At 49.9% G+C, this 20610-nt stretch overlaps 2 protein-coding genes across 3 annotated transcripts in view; one reads left to right on the top strand and one right to left on the bottom strand.

Annotated features, from left to right (window-relative positions):
- The first annotated feature begins 11985 nt into the window (after window positions 1–11985).
- FZD9 (frizzled class receptor 9) lies at window positions 11986–14349 on the top strand. The gene has a single exon (XM_039849212.1). The coding sequence runs from the start codon at window positions 12217–12219 to the stop codon at window positions 13990–13992; it is 1776 nt and encodes a 591-aa protein (XP_039705146.1). The 5' UTR covers window positions 11986–12216; the 3' UTR covers window positions 13993–14349.
- Window positions 14350–18173: 3824 nt separating this feature from the next.
- The window catches only part of BAZ1B (bromodomain adjacent to zinc finger domain 1B), a 58381-nt gene continuing 55944 nt past the window's right edge, over window positions 18174–20610 (bottom strand). The window contains exons 19-20 of one of the 2 annotated variants that reach the window (XM_039849211.1): window positions 20043–20411; window positions 18174–19512 (exon numbers count right to left, since the gene is read on the bottom strand). In XM_039849211.1, the coding sequence (XP_039705145.1) occupies window positions 20054–20411 (358 nt within the window). In that variant the 3' untranslated portion in view covers window positions 18174–19512; window positions 20043–20053. Of the gene's footprint in view, window positions 20412–20610 lie in introns of both variants that reach the window. The other variant, XM_039849210.1, reaches the window with a different exon arrangement.

The raw sequence follows: 20610 nt of genomic DNA, 5'->3' as shown, positions 1-20610 counted from the left end.
ATAACCCCACGCAGTAGGTACCATTACTAATTTCGTCCAGCTATAATATATTAATACTGAGTGAAATGCTGTGACACGGTGGTGAAGAAGGCAGACAACCGAGCTTTAAATGGGTCCAAGACCCATCACGTGAAAACAAGCTACGGGATGATACATATTTAAGAGAAACATAGAAAACGTTTATCTTGTGTACATGTGTACGTAGGGATGTAAGTGCATGGAGAAGTGGAAGGAAACCAAAGGAGACCCACAGTGTTACTTCTGCAGAGAGGAGAGAAATGGAATGTTTGCTCTTTCATATACTTCACGTACATTTTCCTTCTTAAATAGTAAAATATAACACACAGAAAAATGCCCAAAACTTAAGTGTTCATATGAACACCTGTATGACCCACCCAGTCACAAAGTAGAAGGCTGCCAGCCCCCAGCAGCCTCCCACCTGCCCTTCCCAAACCTAACCAGCTCCCTGTCCCCACCCCAACTGCCACATCCTACCTAATGATTACGATGTTCACCTCTTTGCACTTCTTTACATTTATCGTAAATATCAATCTAGTTTCGTTTTGCCTGTTTCCAAACTTTATATAAACAAACAGTATGTGTTCTGTTGGACCTGTTTTCTTCCACTCAACCTTATGATTTAAAGACCCACCATGTTGATGTATGTAGCTATCATTTATGCATTTTCATTGCTCTATAGATTCTTACTTGATGTACTTAAAAAAATGTTTTATAATGAAACCGGAACAGGATGATGTAAAAAAGATCAAGGTGCCGGCCGATTCACTATCTGGTGAGAGCCCACTTCCTGGTTCATACATGACCATCTCCTCCCTGTATCATTACATGGTGGAGGGGACTATGGAGCTCTCTGGGGCGTTTTTTATGAAGACACTAATCTCATCCACGAGGGATCCACCCACATGGTCTAATCACCTCCAGTCCCCACTTTCTACTACCATCATCTTGAGGGTTAGATTTCAACATAAGAATTTGGGGCAAGGAACACACAAATAGTCAGTCTATAAGCAAGCCCCAAACTAGAAACAACCCAAATGTCCATCAACAGAAGAATGCGTAAATAAACTGTGCGACATCCATTTGATGGAGCACTACTCAGCAATGAGAATGAACAAACTACAGCTACATGCAGCGACATGGATAAGTGGTACAGATAATATGCTGAGCAAAAGAAGCTAGGCACAAAAGAGCAAATATTGTTGATTCCATTTTATAACAATAAGAACAGGTACAGCTTAGCCAGGATGGGGGCAGTGAGAACAATGGAGCCTCTGGTGGGAAGGGGACATGAAGGAGCCTCCTGGGGTTATAGGCATGCTCTGTGTCTTGATCTGGATAGTAGTTACATGGGTGTGTTCCCTTTGTTAATAATTCATAAAGTCGAACACTTAAGATTTGTGCACCCCGATTTTATTCACTTGTAAATAGGGGTACGAGTCAGTATCTACGAATATCTGGAGGGACATATTACCTAATGTCAATGGGGCCCCTTGCAGAGAGGGGGAAGGTGTGGGCCTAAAGAGTATGGATTTTCACTTATTATTATTTAAATTCAAATATAGTCTAAAGTTGGCACAACACATAATGTTCATTATTTTAAAATATATGTGCTTATAAATTATATATATTATATTTCTTTTTCTTTAAAAAGAGTAACTCAGAAAGCAGTGGTGAATATAGTCAGCAGAAGGACAGTCCTGAGCAAAGGCAGGCCCAAGATCAGGGGTTTTGGGTGTGTCTGGGGCCAATGAAGAGCATTAGTATCGGGACCCAGGGTTCCATAAGTACGAAGTGGGCTCTAGTCAGGAAAGCTGGACACCGAGCCCAGGGCAAGACTTTGGTTGCCAGGCTGAGCCTTTTGTGTCTGATCCTACAGAAGGTGGGAGCCAGTGAAAGCTTTGAAGCAGAGTAGATGTGATATGTCAGGAAGATCTAGCCTGTCTTAGAGGGACACCACTTGGGGTCAGGAGACAGGGGAGGGGGCTGCAGCAAGATGGGCTGGAAGTGCCCCCAGGGTGGCCCTACCTAGACAGGAAGGAGTATGGAATCATGGAGATTTCTCATCTGCAAAGGGTGTGAGAGGGCCTGCTGGGCTCTCCTGGGCCAACCCTTCTACTTTCACAGCAGGAAGCTTCCTTTGCCCAGGTGCAAGAGAGAAGGAATGGTATCCCAGGCAAGAAAAGAAAGACAAAGCTTCTGTTAGTTTGTATGCTAGTCTGAGGGAAGTTCTACAGCCCACAGGAGGAGATGAAGCTGGGCCAGTCAAGGGCCAGGGCCAACTTATCCATCAGGCTCTGTGGGCACTGTGCCAGGGCCCACAACACCTTTAGAGACCCACTAAAATATTTTCTTTTAAAAACAGAAGGAAAAAATAAACTTTTAGGTCAAAAAGTGTTTTTATATATAACATTAATATATTCATGAAATATAATGTATTCATAAAATATAGTTCATAGTCATAAAATATAATTTTTAATATTTTGTTTTAATGGAAGAAAGGGTCCAGGAAAGCAGAAGTGCCTAAGGACCATGAAGGTCAAAGTCCCGACAACAACAGGCCTTTGAGTGAAGACTCGCGACGACAATTTCCCAGGAGTCCTGGAGACTGAATGAAGAACGTGTGTGAGAGAGAGGGAGTGGGAGGAGGTGGGGAGCATGGGGAGGGAAGGTCTGAGTGTGAAGTGACAGTGCTCGTGTGTGGAGTCCTGGCCTCGTACTGGGCTGAGCTGCCACCTGAGAATCATCAGCCTCCCCGGTGGCCTTGGAACACTGGCACTACCAGAGTATCCTTTACCTGCTGAGAATACCACGGCCCAGAGACATTGGACAGATTATCTAAGATGACAGCTGCAGGGCACAATTTGAGTCCAGGCAGCTGAACCTAGAAATGGCGTTCTGAACCATTCCGTGACCTTAACTCTCAGGCCCTGAACACCTCAAAGATAGACGTGCGGTTTTCCCTATGTGGGTGCCTGTAAAAATGGCAGTACAGGCAACAGAACATGACATATGGGTATTTGGGGTGGGGGGAGGCGTCTGTCCTTCACGTGGAATAACTCCCCCTTCCCTTCCCCACCGCACACCTGGGAAAGGCCAGGAATGGGCAAGGATCAGGATAAGCCAAGATGGAGAGGCATGCGACCAGCCTATGGGAGCTCCTGGTGCAGCCCTTTGTGCTAGAGAGACGTGCAAGGTTCCAGACATGTGCACTTGGGCCGTGGAAGCAAGTGGGCCTGTCTGGTGTGTTGACCTAAGGCAGATAAGTAAAACAGAACACAGGCCTAGTGTCAGGAGGCCTGGGGTCCAGCTCCATTCCTCAGCCTCAGTTTCCTCATCTGTAAAATGGGGGCAAACAAGGTTGTGGGTATGAAAGGGCCTCACAGGATACAAGGACTACAGGATGAACTGTCATCCAAAAGGGCTGACCCAGGGAAGGAGAGGTATACTCTGGAGAGCTGGGAGGCCCTCCCCAGTTGTGGTGGGGGCTGGGGACAATGTCCGCACCTCCTCCTCCACAGGTCCACCCCAGGCTGAGGGAGGACATGGTCTGGCGTGGCTAAAGGTCACATCTCTGCATCTGACAGGGCTTGTTGGGCTTCTGCCCTCACAACTTGAGAGGCCACTGTGGTCTTGAGCCAGGCTCCTGCCCTGGCTGCCTGGCGGGGCTAGGGCAGGACAGGAGAATGCCTCAGAACACACTAGGGACCATCCACCTGGAGCCTCCCCTGGCAGCGGTGGGCAGAGTACTGAGGCAAGGCCAGCTTGCCCAGGAGGCTGGTGACTTTCCCCAGAAGAAGCCACAGAGGGGCCCCCACAGAGAGCCAGCAGCCTTGGAGAGGGTGGTGTCCCAGGTCTTGGGCAGAGGCAGGCTCACAGCTGCTGGGAGAGCCTGTAAGCCTCCATCTGAGGCCCCTCGCTGGGCTGGGCAGGATGGCGGGAGGGTGACGGGGCCCAGGCTGGGGCCTCTTTCCTCCTTACTCGGCAGCTGAGGTTATTTTTTTCCCATCGGCTGCTGCCGAATTTCCCTTCGAGTTGGATAAATAAGCAGCAGGTTCCAACGTCAACGAAACAGGAGCTGGAGCTGCCGCACAAAAGTGGCTTTCAGCAGTGGCAGGCGCCTCTGGGAGTCCTGGCCACAGGGTGCCCACAGCAGCCCGGCAAGGCTGGAGCATGGATACAGATGGGAGCACTCTGGAGATGGGTGCCCTTTGACCCCACAGACGCAGACACCATGTCCCTTCCCAGCAGCTCCTCCGGAGTCCTTGCACTGAAAGGGCCTGCTTCCTGCTGTTAGCTCTGCCTTCCCTCTACCTTCAATGCCCTCCTTCCCTCTCTGCCCTTAAAGCACTTCTGTCTCCAGGACTTACACTTTGGTCACCTCTTCTGGTCTCCGCCCGTAGCAGAGCCCACACTTATCCTTGCTTCTGCCACTCTGCACAGACCACTTAAAACACCCCCTCTCTTAAAACCTGCCCATGGCTCCCCATTGCCCAAGGGTAAATCCTGCCTTTCCAGCTTCACTGTGGACCCGGGCAGCCTGCTTCCATTTCTCTCTAATGCTTTCGAAAAGGCTGTTTCCTCTGTCTAGAACACCTTCCCTCTTCTATTTGGCTCCCACTTGGCTTCAAGACTCTGCTCATATGTTACCTTCTCTGACACCCACCCCCAGCTTCCTTCTCTAATCACAGACATCAGCAGACACCAGAGTTGTCACTATCCTATCTGTGACTCCAACTGATCATGAGCAACCAGAGGGCAGGTGCCGTGTCTTATTCATCTCATGTCTCCAGCACCCAGCCCAATCAGTGCTGTGCGCTTCATAGAGCATAAAGGAGGCAGGGCCTGGTGCAAAGTAGATGCTCAGTTCATGTTTGCTACTATAAATTCCCACAAAATCACATGAACATTCCATCTATATAAATTTACATAAACTAAATGCAAACTAATCTATAGTGACAGCAGTTCGGTGGTTGCTTGGGAAGGGGAGGAAGAGTCCAAGAAAACTTTGGGGGGTAAAGAATATATTCTGATTATTTTTTAATCCTGGCACTATGGCTTGCCCTAGGTGAATTGTTTCAACTCTCTTTAAGCCTGTGTCCTCATCTAAAAATTAGAGTAAATAATAACTACCTCATAAGGTGTTTTGAGAACTAAATGAGATATAAATTAATACTTAATAAATGGTGGTTATTATTAAGCTCATTTCACACTATATTGACCAGTTACTGCACACACCAGCTATATATGTGCCAGTTATTATGTTAATGTGCTACTTCTCAGTAAGATATGAGCATTTGAACTGGAAGATATTATCTGGATCAATTGTGGTGATGATTTCACATCCATATGTCATATGTCGAAACTCAATTGTACACTTTAAATATGTGCGAGTTTATTATACATCAATAATGTACTATAATAATGCTGTAAAAAAAATGCACATATCCATTGACCCAGCAGGTTCTCAGACTCCACGCTATAGAAATAAAAGCACAAGTACGTTCAGGGGTGGGCAAATGTTTTTTATAAAGGGCCAAATAGTAAATATGTCCAGTTTTGCAGGCCAGATTGTCTCCATCACGATTACTCAACTCTGCCATTGTAGTTTGAAAACAACCATAGATTCTACACAAACCAATGACCATAGCTGTGTTCCAATAAAACTTTATTTATAAAAACAGGCAGCGGGCCCAATTTGGCACGTGGACCACAGTTGGCAGACCCTGACTATATATACTTACATCCAAGTCTAGACATAACAGAAACCACGTAAATGTCTACCCCAAGGGGATTCGCTGAATAATTTATAATAAATCCACACTATGGAAATCAGAGTAACTATTTTAAAAAATGAGTTGTATCCTGTGTGTTGTTGACATGGAAACACATTCATGAGAAAAAAGAACAAGGCTGGAGGTATCACTCTGCCTGACTGCAAATTATACTACAAAGAGACAATAATCAAAACAGTGTGGTATTGACAGAAAAATGGACACACAGGCCAATGGAACAGAATTGAGAGTCCAGAAATAAACCCTCATATATATGGGCAAACAATTTTTGACAAAGGAGCCAAAAATATACAACCTCTTCAATTAATGGTGCTGGGAAAACTGGGAAGTCACATGCAAAAGAAAAACTAGATTGCTAACTATTGCCATACACCAAAATTAATTCAAAATGATTCAAGGACTCGAATATAAGACCTAAAACAATAAATTGCAAAGAAGAAAACATAACTACTAAACTCATGGACCTTGGATTTAGAGAGGATTTTATGATTTTGACCTCAAAGGCAAGGGAAGTAAAAGCAAAAATAAATGGATGGCCTATATCAAACTTAAAAGCTTCTGCACAGCAAAAGAAATCATCAACAAGGCAAAGAGGCAACCACCCGAATGGGAGAATATATTTGTAAATGACACCTCCAGTAAGGGCCTGATCTCCAAAATATATAAAGAACTCATACAACTCAACAATAAAAAACCAAACAATCCAATTTTTAAAAAATGGGCAGAGGACCTGAACAAATACTTCTCCCAAGAAGACATACAAATGGCCAATAGACATGAAAAGATGCTTAACTTTACTAGCAAATAGAGAAATGCAAATCAAAACCACAATGAGATACCATCTCACACCTGTTAGAATGGCTATCATCAACAGGACAAGTAATCATAAGTGTGGGAGAAGTTGTGGGGAAAAAGGAACCCACATATATTGCTGATAGAAATGTAAATTGGTGTAATCACTATGGAAAACAATATGGAGGTTCCTCAAAAAACTAAGACTAGAATTATCATGTGACCTAGCAATCCCTGTTCTGGGTATTTACCCAAAAAACCTGAAAACATTTATCCGCAGATATATGCACCCCGATGGTCATAGCAGCATTATTCACGGTGGCCAGGACATGGAAGCATCGGAAGTATCCTACAATAGGTGATTGTAATAGATAAAGAAGATGTACACGTATACAATGGAATATTATTCAGCCATAAGAAAAGATGAAATACTGCCATGTGCGACAACATGGATGAATCTTGAGATAATCATGGTAAGCGAAATAAATCAGACAGAAAAAGTCGAAAACCATATGGTTTCACTCCTATGTGGGATATAAAACTGAAAGCAACAAACAAACATGACAGAGATTCATGGACATGGGTAGTGGATTAGTGGTTACCAGAGGGTAGAGGGGTAGGAGGGAGGTAGATTAGGGTAAAAGGGGTCAAATACTTGGTGATGGAAGGAAATTTAACTCTGGGCAGTGAACACACAATGCAATATATATGTGACATATTGTTGAATTGTACACTTGAAACTTATTTGATTTTATTAATCAATGTCACCCCAATAATTTCAATAAAAAAATAAAAAATGTATTTTATTGTGAAAATTTTAACATACACGGAAAAACTGAAGAAAATTTATAGTAAGCACCTGAAATTCTCACTACCTAGATTCTACCATTAACATTTTCTACACTTATTTTTATCTTATATCCATCCATCTACTCATGATAGACTGTTAGGTGAGAAAAATGAGGTGTGAAATGTACCGTATTAATTCCATTTTAGTAAGAGAAAGAAAAGACTGCACTGTGTTTGTAAAGTCTAGAAAAAAGTATCAAAGGAGATGCCTGAATTTTTAATACTGATTAATTGATGGCTAAGATTGTAAGGAGAGGAAGAAACAGTTATTTTATTTCTCTGCTCATTTCTAATGTTGAATTAGTTGTGAAAATTTTAAGTCCTAGGAAGGATTTTTTAAAACACTTCTTTAGTAAGAATGGAACAGTCTAATCCAGCCCTTGATATCCCTATAAAGGGAAAGTGAGTCAGAAGGGGCCCAAGCGTCAGGGAGGTGGGCCTATTCCGAGGCCACCCGAGTGTCTTACCCAGCCCTGCCCTGTGCAGGGGCACATGTGTGCACATGCAAGAATAACCAGGCTCCTGCATGTCCTTGGGTGTGCATACACAATTAACTCACCCCTGACCCCCACACACACCCCGTACACACATACATGTGCACACACATACACACATACACACATGTGCTGGCACCCACCTCCATCTGCCCAGGCTGCAGTGACACTAAACAACCTATCCCTTCCCAGGAGCAGGTATGTCAGTATGCCTGCGGGGTCCTCTATGGCCAACAACAGACTCTCCTGAGGGATGTCCTGGACACCTAGAAGAGGTGCAGGATGGCCGTTCTCCTAGTTCCTGTTTACTCACAGACACTTCTGTCCCCCAGAATCCAATAAACACCCTTTCCTCAACCTCAGGCCCCACTTGTATCAGCCTCTTCCAGAAAAATCTACAGCCTCCTCCTCATTACAACATTCTTTTCATTCAACAAACATTTATGGGACTCTCTTCCAGGCCAGGCACCAAACCACCCAGGCGCTATCAGGCTTGTGAAGTGACAGGCACAGGTGTGGTGGATGCAAGGCACAGAGGTGGGCACTAGGGCCATCGGGGGAGGGGGAAGATCGGGGAGATCATCCCAGAGGAGATAACATCTGAGTGGAGCTGGGGCAAGGAGGGGCAGCACGTCCGGTGGGGGCGAATGGTGGCTCTGGCCCGGTCTGGAAGGATGTGGCAGGAAGGGCCTCCAGAGTACAGTGCCTGGAGACTGGAGTGGTGGGAGTGGGGCACCGATCAGGAGGGTGTTCCTTTCCAATTATGCAGGGCAACTCGGCCCACAGCCAAGGGTCCCCAGGAAGGGAGGAATCTCCCCCAGGAGGAGGAGCTGAAAGGGGCTCCGTTCCCACCTCACCCCTGTCTCTGGCCCCTCTGCCCAGTGAAGCAGGAATGGGGGTGGGCATTGATGGTAATCTCTCTCCTCCCAGTCCCCTCAGTCCTCCTCATAGTCTTCCTTTCAGTGAGCGCCTAAGGTATTATTCTGCCTTTGTAAAGAAGGGGATCAAGTGACAAAGCCGGGTGGGTGGGCAGGCGGCCCAAGAGGCCTCTTCTCTCCCAGGCAGCATCTGCATGGAGGAGGGGCTCTTCCCCACCCCCCACCTCTGGCTTTCCAAAAGCAACTGTTGCCATGGTGACAGGCCTGGCATCCTATGACTCCTGGGGCACCCTCCCCATTACGGCTGCCAGAGAAAGGGCCCCCAGACTCCTCTCCACCCTGGCAATGGTGGGGGAAGGGAGGCATGGCACAAAAGACCTGGCTCCCTGGCTAGTCCTAGCAATGGGAAGGCTCCACCAGTCTGAGCCTCCTAAGCCAGCTGCCAGCAGAGTGGCCGCTCCAGAGCCCCCACTTGAGCCCTAGGTTATAGGGGCTCAGGAAGCAGGACCATGCTCCGCTATCATCCATGCACCTGTGCCTCCTGGGGGCAAGATGAGAAGAAAAATAAGATGTCCCTATGGTCTTTTAACAGTAGCTTGTATGGGGAGGGGACAATGGAGGGCTAACAGTACATGAGGGCACAATGAAGGCACAAGTTGGGGCATAGTAGGTGGGCAAGGACCCTGAGCCCACAGAGCACAGCCTTCAGCTCTGTCCAGGAGAGCTGGCGGCTGCCCTTAGGAGGTGATGCTGGAGGCTGCTGTGCCAACCAGAGCAGCAGAGAAGGGCCTTTCTGGGCTGGGGAGATCGAAGGCTTGGTGGCATGGTGTTTCCCAGGTGGAGCCGGGAGGGAATAGCAGGAAATCAAGAGGCAGAGAGAGGGTTATGCCTTGGAAGGGCTTCTGCTGCCATCCCCAGGAGCGAGAACTTCACCCTGCGCAATGGGAAGCTGCCACTAGCATTTTGAGAAACTCTGTTATCCTTACCAGGTAGTCAAAGCTAGGTCTTTTTTCCAGAGGTCCCCTACTCCTGTGCTACCTCCTTAAGAAGTTCAGTATCTTGCAGCAGCACCTCTCATGGCTCAGGTGAGCTGAATGTATACTATACACTAGGTGCTGGCTGCATCTCCACAGATGCCCATTGTGTCCCCACGAGTGCACACCTGGAACAGCATTTTTCTTTCCTTCTCCCCTCACTCCAGCACAGCTCTAAGACAGGGTGAGCACTAATTACAACTGCTGCTCCGACTCCTTCCTGAGCTCTTACCATATGCTAGACTCTATAGCAGGACCATGCTGGCTGAGCTGGGCCAGCTGGGCAGGTGCCCTTCCTCTGGTGATGACAGGCAGCCTCATGCAGTGGAAGAACCTGAATGCCAACCCCGAGCCTTGTGAACTCTGTAATCTAGGGTAAATATTTTGAGTTTTCTGAGCCTCAATTTCTCATCTGTAAAATGGGCACAGACTTCCTTGTAAGACTGTTATGAGAGTGTAAAAGTTCACTATAAAATGCGTGGCCTGGGCCCACTTGGCTAACCATACGTCCTCAGTCAGTTTCCCAGCCCCTTTGCAGTGCAGGTCACTCCCTCAGTCATTCATCCTTTAGATATCCCTGAGCAGCTGCTAGGATGTCTGGACATGTGCTGAGCACACATATTGAATCTGCGTCTGAGTCTTCCAGGTACACCTAGGCCAAAGGTGTGAGGGCAGACCATGGTGGGCAAGGGAAGAGGGACAGCAGTCTCAGGCCACAGCAGGGCCCTTTGGGTGACCTGCTAGTGGCACTTGGGTTTCACCCACAAAGCTATGGAGGAACCATAGAGGGAACCTGGCTGGGCACAGAAGGGCTAAGGTGCCCTGGGACCCTAGGGAGCCCCCACAATCCCAGCCCCTCAGGAATGCCTTCTCAACTTGGGGATGTACTGGTGGGGGGTGGGATGGGGTGGGCAGTCAGAAGTCTCAGTCTCAGACTTCACTCATTTATTATCAGCTGTCACTGGCGGACTGAACCATATCCCTAGGGGGTCGCAGTTACTGTACTGGTCCTTGGTTCCATCCATAAGAAGGGAAGGACAGTCCTCTCCCTCCCCATGGCTTAAGTGCTGGCCATGGAAGCAGGGGGAGTAATCCAGTATAATCAGTGATAATGTGGTGAGGCAGGTATGTCCATGGGTGTCACTGTACATGGTCTATGGCTCTGCTGGCACAGGAAGGAGAACGGGGCTCTCTGGAGAGCTGAGGAGAGTGGTGATGCAGGCCACACCAGAGAGCTGCAGGCTCCCTGGGCAGAGAGGAATTCCCTGCTCAGGCAAGGAAGCTCAGAGGACAAGAGGGGAGGAGGGAGAAAGAGACCAGGGGTATTAAGTCGAGTCCTCCAGCTCTGTGGGAGCAGTTTCAAAGCCGGTCCCATAGGTGTCAAGGGGGTACCCTAGAGACTTGGGCCTCGGGGTTGATAGGGTAAGAACACCTCTAGGAGAGGAGCACAGAGGCATTGTGAAATGTACCAGAGTTGAAGTCAGACAATCACAAATGGAACCCTTAACAGCTCTATGTCCTTCGATATGTCGCTCCTCTCTGAGCGTCAGTTTCCTCACTTGGGAAAGGGAGAACTGAGAAGAGACAATGAGGTCAAGTGTGTAGTGTGACAGATAAACAGCATTTGTGCCACAAATGCGTTAATTTTTACAGGATTATCTGCCTGATTCACAGAAAAGGAAACTGAGGCTTAGAGAGAAGAACCCAAAGTCACATACAACTATGAAGAGGAAGAGGCAGCATTTGAACTGTCACTGAGTGCAAGGCCGAGGCTTCTCACGCGTGGAAGCCTTAGAAACGGTCTCCTCCCGCCTGGGGTAAGACGAGGCTTTCCAGTATGAGGGTGGGGCAGGGAACTCTATGGGTTGTCTGTTCTGCCGCGAGGAATGATTGGGCAGCGAGGTAAGGAAAATAACCAAGTACGAGCCGGCAGACGATATCGTACTTACACCCGGCTCCGCAGGACCGTACCTCTATGGGTGCCAGGCCTCGGGTTGGGGCGGGGGACTCTGCGAGACGCGGCGCCTTTAAAACCCGGCCATGGGTGTGCCCAGCACACGGAGGGCCCGCCCCTGGGCGTGTCCGCTTGCCGCCCCGCCCTGAGGCTTGTAGCCGCGGCCTCCCGAGGCGGCGCCGGCGCTGTCTCCGCGGCTGCTGGAGTGGCAGCGGCGGTGGCAGCTCGGCGCCTCCTCTCCCGCGGGCGGCTTTCCTGCGCGCTGCCCAGAGCGCCCCGACACACGCGGGAGGCTCGGCGATGGCCCGCGCCCTGCGACGTGACGGGTGGGCACGGGGGCACTGGACGGCTCGGCCCGAGTGAGCCCGGGCCGACCTCCCGCCCTCGACCGGGCCGCCCGGGATGGCCGTGCCTCCGCTCCGCCAAGCGCTGCTGCTGTGGCAGCTGCTGGCGGCGGGCGGTGCGGCTCTGGAGATCGGCCGCTTTGACCCGGAGCGCGGGCGCGGGCCAGCTCCGTGCCAGGCGGTAGAAATCCCCATGTGCCGCGGCATCGGCTACAACCTGACCCGCATGCCCAACCTGCTGGGCCACACGTCGCAGGGCGAGGCGGCCGCGGAGCTGGCCGAGTTTGCACCGCTCGTGCAGTACGGCTGCCACAGCCACCTGCGCTTCTTCCTGTGCTCGCTCTACGCACCCATGTGCACCGACCAGGTCTCGACGCCCATCCCCGCCTGCCGGCCCATGTGCGAGCAGGCGCGCCTGCGCTGCGCGCCCATCATGGAGCAGTTCAACTTCGGCTGGCCGGACTCCCTGGACTGCGCCAGGCTGCCCACGCGCAACGACCCCCACGCTCTCTGCATGGAAGCGCCCGAGAACGCCACGGTCGGCCCCGCAGAGCCCCACAAAGGCCTAGGCATGCTTCCCGTGGCCCCGCGGCCTGCGCGGCCCCCGGGGGACACGGCCCTGGACCCGGGCGGCGGCAGCACCTGCGAGAACCCCGAAAAGTTCCAGTACGTGGAAAAGAGCCGCTCGTGCGCGCCGCGCTGCGGACCGGGTGTCGAGGTGTTCTGGTCTCGGCGCGACAAGGACTTCGCACTCGTCTGGATGGCCGTGTGGTCAGCGCTTTGCTTCTTCTCTACCGCCTTCACTGTACTCACCTTCCTGCTGGAGCCTCACCGCTTCCAGTACCCCGAGCGCCCCATCATCTTCCTCTCTATGTGCTACAACGTCTACTCGCTGGCCTTCCTCATCCGCGCTGTGGCCGGGGCTCAGAGTGTTGCCTGCGACCAGGAGGCAGGTGCGCTCTACGTGATCCAAGAGGGCCTGGAGAACACGGGCTGCACCCTCGTCTTCTTGCTGCTCTACTACTTCGGCATGGCCAGCTCGCTGTGGTGGGTAGTGCTGACACTCACCTGGTTCCTGGCGGCTGGCAAGAAATGGGGCCACGAGGCCATTGAGGCCCATGGCAGCTACTTCCACATGGCAGCCTGGGGCCTGCCGGCCCTCAAGACCATTGTTATCCTGACGCTGCGAAAGGTGGCTGGGGATGAGCTGACTGGGCTCTGCTACGTGGCCAGCATGGATGCAGCTGCGCTCACGGGCTTCGTGCTGGTGCCCCTCTCCTGCTATTTGGTGCTGGGCACCAGCTTCCTCCTCACCGGCTTCGTGGCCCTCTTCCACATACGCAAGATCATGAAGACAGGGGGCACCAACACAGAGAAGCTGGAAAAGCTCATGGTCAAGATTGGGGTCTTCTCCATCCTGTACACAGTGCCCGCCACTTGTGTCATTGTGTGCTATGTCTATGAACGCCTCAACATGGACTTCTGGCGCCTTCAGGCCACAGAGCAACCATGCTCCCCAGCCAGCATGCCCGGTGGCCGGAGGGACTGCTCTCTGCAAGGGGGCTCAGTGCCCACAGTGGCCGTCTTTATGCTCAAAATCTTCATGTCACTGGTGGTGGGTATTACCAGCGGTGTCTGGGTATGGAGCTCCAAGACTTTCCAGACCTGGCAGAGCCTATGCCACCGCAAGATGGCAGCTGGTCGGGCCCGGGCAAAGGCCTACCGGGCCCCTGGGGGCTATGGCCGTGGCACCCACTGCCATTATAAGGCCCCCACCGTGGTCTTGCACATGACTAAGACGGACCCCTCTCTGGAGAACCCCACACACCTCTAGGGAGACAGGCCTGCACAAGGGCGGCTGTTGTCCCTTCCTAGCACCCCCTCCTCCGGAGGAGACAGCTGACTAGCAGCTGCCCAGCTGTCAAGGTCAGGCAAGTAAGTGCAAGGGGGCTGAGGACCAGGACGGGGAGACTCTCTTTCAACTCTCACATGTGAGGACCCAGTGAGGCTTACTCCCCTACAGCCTAGTGCAGGGGATTTGCCTGGATGAGGACCCACAGGGTCCTGGGGGAGCATGTGGAGAGGAGGAGGGGGCAAAAGGGCATGTGGTCCAGCAGGGAGTTTATTTAATGATGTAATTTATTGTTGAGTTTCTCTGGAAGCTGTGACTGGAATAAACCCCCGTGTGGCACTGCTGCGTCCTCTCTGGGCTGGGAAGGGGAAAGCTAGGAGGGTGGGGGCTCTGCAGGAGTCTCCCTTGTGAGCAGAGCTGGGGTGATTGCTGAGATCACCCCCTCCTCCCATTCTCTGGCTCCCCACCAATCAGGTCATCCCCTTGGAACAGCTGTGTTTTGCAGGAGTCCCAGATTTGTGTGTATGTGTGTTTCCCCTTTTGCCTGTCTTTGCTCCTTTTGGTAACCTGCTTGCCTGTCCGAGGCCTGGGTTCCTGCTTCCCAAAATGAGACTAGGATGCCTGCTGGGATACTCAAGGAATCCCCTGGGATGACATCCCCACCTTTAGCCCTGGGAATCTAGCCTGCTTGGGGGCCGTGGGTAAGTCTTCACTTTCTGACTCTGCTTTCCTCATTTGTGTAGAAAATGAGGGCATTGGCCTGTCTCAAAAGTGCCCTTGGAGGTTCAGGAACTGCTTCCACTGCCTCCTGTAGCCCAGCATGCTGTCCCCTCCTGGGGCCTAAGGCTGGAGTCTGACCATCCTCATTACCTTCGAAGACTGCTGGTGCATCCACCTCGCTCCTTGGGACGCTAGTCAGGGCACCCCACCTGCTTGTGGCATATGGGCATCTCGGTAGCAGAAATGGGCATGAAAGTGGAAGCTGTTGAGTATAGTGAGAATTGGGCTCCCAGCCCCTAAAGGGCTGTGGGAAGATTTGAGATGCTGAGAACAGCAGTGAGCAATGGGGCAGGTGCAGGGGATAGGAAAAGGTCTCAGGTATATCGGTGTGCCAGATCCCAGAGACCCCCATTAGCTTGGAGTCAGACCCCAGGACCCCATCTTGGCCTCAGCTTTAGCCACTGTGACTCCAGCCAGATGAAGGTCCCTGGGTATTATGACACAGAGCAACATTCAGTGTCACTGACAGGAGGCCTCAAGGATCCAACCCTGTTGCCATCCTGATTTTAGAACCAAGGGAAGCCTGAAGTCAACTGCTTCATTTCAGTGGTAAGGCTCAGGCCCCAAATCCAGGGTCTCTCAGGCCAGAGCTCTTGCCCTGCATGAACCACCCACCTCACAGGACAAGAAAGAAACCAGATGAAAACCAAACAGGCTGTGTCAATTTCTCACAAGCAACATCAGTCGTGAGGGGTTTAGGGCTGTCCCTCACAAGGAATAGTATTGACCCTCAGGGGAATTTTGCAACCCTTGTACCTTTGCTTCTGCATTTCTTGCATGTGAAATGCCCTCCCCATCCAAATCCTTCCCTTCTCACAGGGCACACAGTAGGTTCCTGTGCCTTCTTTGACCAATGAAGCCAAGGGACCCTAACACCTTGTAACTCTCCCTATAAGGGTCCTTGGGGGAGACAGGATGATTTTATTGAAGGTGACAGGGGCCCAGATTCAGAGTGGGAGGGGCAGTGGCTGCGCCAAACTGGGCTTATAGGCTGGGTTTGCAGGGAGTAGAACTGAAGCTGCTAAGGGCCTGCACCAGGGCAAGGGCAGCTGGAGCCAAAAAAGAGGATTTCCGGAGACAGGAAGAGAAATACAAGTGTGTACGGGGCAAAGGGTGGAGGGGAGGGTGAGCACCAAGGTGGCACCATTTCATCCTATTCCTTGCCAGTCAGTGGACAGGGGAGGAGTTGGTCCTTGGTTATGTCCCACTCAGCCGAAACCAGACTGGCTTCTAGGAAAACTGGGATGGGGTTGGGGGACGAGGGGTCAGTGCAGTCAGGATAGGCTAAAGGACTACATAAATTCCCAAGGGGGCTCTGTCTGTTCTGAGGCTGGGATGGTTCACATGGGCCAGGACTGGGGAGGGAGAGTGGACCTTGCCAATTAAGGCTTCTCAGTGCTGGAAGACACTATGGAAAAGTCCCAGGCCCTGGAGGAAAAGGAAGAAGGAAACAAGTCATTAAAGACCTTTCGCAGAAGTCCTCCATTTGATCCTCCTCTCCCCACTTTACAGGCAGAGGAAAGTGGAGGGCTTGGCTGGCTCAAGATCACACAGCCAGGCAGTCTGCAGCCTCTGGAGTTTATGTGACTGCCCCCACCACCACCACTTCCCCGGGGGACAGCAGGTGTTATAACCTGGGGTGGTTTTATCCAGAGAAGCCCCTCCCACCCCAACAAATTCCAGAGCTCCAAAATGCCTCAGAAACCAATACCTGCTTTGTGTAGCCCCGGACTCTGTCCTCAGTGGCCCTGGTGGCCCAAGCACTTGGGTTTTCAGAGCAGCATGTCCACATGGTCTGAACTTGTGCATGGGAGGGCCCAAATTAAAGGAACTTCTTAGCCCTGACATCAGTATTAGTTCCAGGGAAACGATTCAAAGTTCATAGGAGTCAGCGGGGATGAACTTGACTGAGGTTAGACTTGAGGTGAGGCCCCAGGGTCGGGGAGAAGATCAGTAGCTGCTATCCTTCCCATCCTGGAGAAAATTCCAGGACTTGGGGGCAGTCCTGGGTGTAAAAAGGCCTGAAGGCCCTCGGCAGTAGTAATGGAAGCGGTAATGGAAGGACAACCCTCTCTTCCTACCTGGCCTTGAGTTTCTTACTCCTAAGAAGACCCTGGCTCCCTGGAAAGTTAGAGACACACACCACCAAAGTGGCGGCTTTGGAACTCAGACACCACCTCACTGCCACCCTGACTGTGCCCCCTCCCCAGAGATAGGGTTTGAAGAAAAAGAACAGTAGTCAAGACAAAGGACTCAGTTGCTTCTTGTAAGTAATGATCAGACCCCTGTCCTCATTTGCAGTAGTCAATCAAAAGTAGGTGGCTTCCCCAAGGTCACACCCCTGGGGAAAAAGTATGAGGAATGGGCTGAGGTTAGATAGGACCAGGATACAAACGCGAGATGAAGTGACATGGCTCCACAGGCCCTGTCCTAAGAAACCCATCCAAGGGATAGGACTGCATAGATGTGGGCTGGGAGCCCAACTGTGATTGTGTAGAAAATGCTCAGAGGTAGCAGTTACCTTCTCTAGAGCCTGAGGGCTGGCTGATCAAATTCGATTTGACCTTGGGGCAAACTGCTTATCCCCCTACAGGACTAAAAATGCCTTTGAGTGCTCAGTGCAGGCCTGGCTCAAAGTCCACATTCAGCAAGGCCAGTGGCAGAACCCGCACTTAGGGCTTAGGTTCCTTCTCAAACTTCTTCTCATTTTACCTTATGATGTCCCCAATTCAGTTGGTCAGGAACTGGCAGTTTCCCTTCTCAGTCAATGGGATCATGCAGTAGCTCTGCAAAATCTTTGAAGTCCATAGGCAAGCTGCCACACAGCAGTGACTTACTCGATTCAACCACTCAGACTTTATAAAAACTCCCAGAATAAAAAAATAAATGAAGGTATAAAGAAAAAATCGGCAATGTGGAAAAAGTACTGAGGCTAAGTACATGGGAATTCATTACATTTACACTCTTTTGGTATTATATTTGAAATTTTCCTTGAAAGTGTTTTGAAATGTCAGGAGTTTCCCCAAAATGAACTCCTGAAAAACTATATAAATTCCCATAGTGAAGCCTTAAAAAATACGTTTCCCTAATTCCTACAAGTTTCAAATGAAATTTGGGGGGGTTTCAGAGAGAGAGACAAGGCCAGGAGAAACTTGAAAGGCATGCTTTGATACCCAGAAATGTCTCCTGGAAGCAAAGAAATGAGTAGCTGGATCTGACCTGTGGTTAAAAAGACTAAATCAGTCCAATCCTCTCGATGTGGGAGAAGTTTCCAAGAGTCAAAGGGAAAACAGTGCTCGGGACTATACTATGCACTACCACCCCTGAGAGCACACAGACAGACTCACCAGAATTTTCTTCTTTATAAACACAAGTACATAATGTTTATTTGAAATTCCAATTTATTACAAGTTTACCCCTCAATGGGGCCCTTCCTCCTTAAAGACAATTTTAAAAAACAACAAACAATTCAGGTGTCACTGAAGTGGGAACACAGGAGTCTCACTGTTAACAAGAATAGACTGGCTCTAGGGTAAGAGGCAGGAGAAAGTATTGGCGGCTGGGTTTATGAAATTGTAATGTCAGTGCTAACTCCAAGCCTGTGGGAGAAGGGCGTAAACCTATCCACCAGCCACTAGAGCAAATCCCCAAAGTCCTTGAATGAGGAAAGGGAGGAAATGGACCACACCTTGAAGTTTAATATTAAGAGGCTTTATTCTCAAATTCTATGAGTTGCAATCCCTTTGGTGGAATCCTTTTTTCCTTAATTTAAACAGGTACAGAAGAACCTAGGTGCTCAAAATTCCAAATTCAAAGTTGATAGAAAAGAAAATGAAACCCTGTTCTTCATTTATCAAAATCTGCCAATAAAAGGGAAAGAAGACTACAAAGTTTTGTCTAAATATAACTACTAGCACTAGAGTCATTGTGGGAAGGGGCTATCTGAGCTTTTCCTACTGTCCCTCCTCCCACCTCCCACTGACACTGACCACTGAAAGATTCAGGTTCTCAGGGAACAGAGTCTGAGGCCAGGAAAGGCATGGGAGGAGGCGGATGGAGGCGGAGGAAGAGAAGGGTGAAACAGCCACCAGGGCAGGCAGGAGAACACTCCTTCCACTACCAGGGCCCACCGCTTGCTTTGATGAGCCTCCAACCCGACTTCTCTGAAGGTGAGAGGATAGGCTGAGGGAGGAGACAGGGCAATGGAAAGCAAACACATTATCATATAAATTGTACTGTACATGTGCCAAAGCAAGATGACAGAAATATTTTACAAGATGTTCTTTATACAATATCACTGCTGAAACAAGCAACTTTTAATAATTAGAAAAGTCAATTTTTAAAAAATTAAACATTTCAATTCTTCCTGCTTTTCTTCTGCTCCCCTAAGAGCCTGTCTGGTATGTGGGTGGGCTGGGCTCCAACACCCCACTGGCCAGATCCATCAAAGTCAAGGTTATATGCATGATTACAAGCAGGACTCCAGTCTTTAAGTGAAGTGCCTTAGTTTTTTGTTTTTGTTTTTTTTTAATTTTGTCTGTTTTTTTGAGGGGGTGAAGTGGGGTAAGAATGGTAAGAGAATTGTCACAAAGAGGGGAAGAATATTCAGGAATGGCTCCAAGACATGTCCCTTTACTCTGCCAAGATCAACTCAAAAGAGTACAAATGTTTCATGATGCTGGTGAATACAGAATTCTGTATGGCACTCACTGATACCGTCACCTGAGAGGGAGAGGGAGGAAGAGACAGAGTACGAGCTTAAAGAAACATGACTGTATATAAATATAGATTTTAAAAAATCAACACCACCTCCCCGACTGGCCCGATTACACTTGATTCTTCTATGTAATATAGTAATCCCTACCCTGGAGACCGGAGGGCTTGGTACTATTGTGGTGGCCAAAATGGGAAAGGACCTTAGGAAAGAAGAAAGGAAAAGGAACTGGGTTCATAAGAAAAGCCATACCCTTAGGCTCTTCCTGGAAAATTTCATAAAGGGAGGTGGAGGCCATCTACCACCCATGTTTCTAGGCAGAGACCACCAACCTTTACCTAGGCTCTCCAAAGAACTCTGCTTGATCAAGGCCCTATGGAGAGTCTTAGAAAAACAACGCGGGCTTGGGATGACAAGCATTTCTGGATTCCCTGTGATCTCCTCCCTTCCACGTTCTTCTCTGTCTTCTTCTCTTGCCTCTCCCACCCTTCCCTTGCTCTCCCCTCGACTCCCCCAACCTCAGCTCCCTCTCCCTTACCAGGGCCCCGCCTATTTCTTCTGTCTTCGTCCCCTGGACTGTCCAATGGGCTCTGGCTCACTGTCCCCTTCATCTTCAGCAACCCGATCAGGAAACTTCTTGCGTTTCCTACGGATATATGGGTGGCCAGGAAGGTGTTTATGCAACAGAGCCACCAGACATTGTTCTGTCTTCACCATGCAGTTTAGCACATGGCTGCCTCGGCAGTTGTAAAGCTCAGCGTTGATAAACACTTGCTTCATGTCGGTAAGAAACTCCTGCACAGAGCGGTAGCTCCCACAGGAACATTTGTTCTGCATTGTCTGGAAGTCCATGGGGTGGGTGATCACATCATAGTAGTCCTCAGCCTCATCTCTGGTCACAGGCTCCCTGTGGAGAAGAACCAAATGGAAATATGAGCACGGCCTTGAATACAACTGACAGAAACTTTGTTATCAAACCACCAGCCACACAATGCGCACTCCTGCTGAGATCAGCCAGCTGGCAGGCATAAAGCTATGTTCACCTTGTCCTAAGAGCTATCTCTACAGGTTTGGAATGCTAATCCCCGGGCTCTGAGACATGTCCT

Source organism: Pteropus medius, unplaced genomic scaffold (genome assembly GCF_902729225.1).
Source record: "Pteropus medius unplaced genomic scaffold, Ma_sr-lr_union100, whole genome shotgun sequence".
NCBI classification, from domain to species: domain Eukaryota; kingdom Metazoa; phylum Chordata; class Mammalia; order Chiroptera; family Pteropodidae; genus Pteropus; species Pteropus medius.
The sequence above is the reverse complement of the archived record's forward strand: the minus strand, read 5'-3'. Positions and strand labels throughout refer to the sequence as shown.

What these genes read in the sequence shown, in the direction of transcription:
- FZD9 (XM_039849212.1), top strand. Translation starts at nt 12,217, where the DNA reads ATGGCCGTGCCTCCGCTCCGCCAAGCGCTGCTGCTGTGGCAGCTGCTG.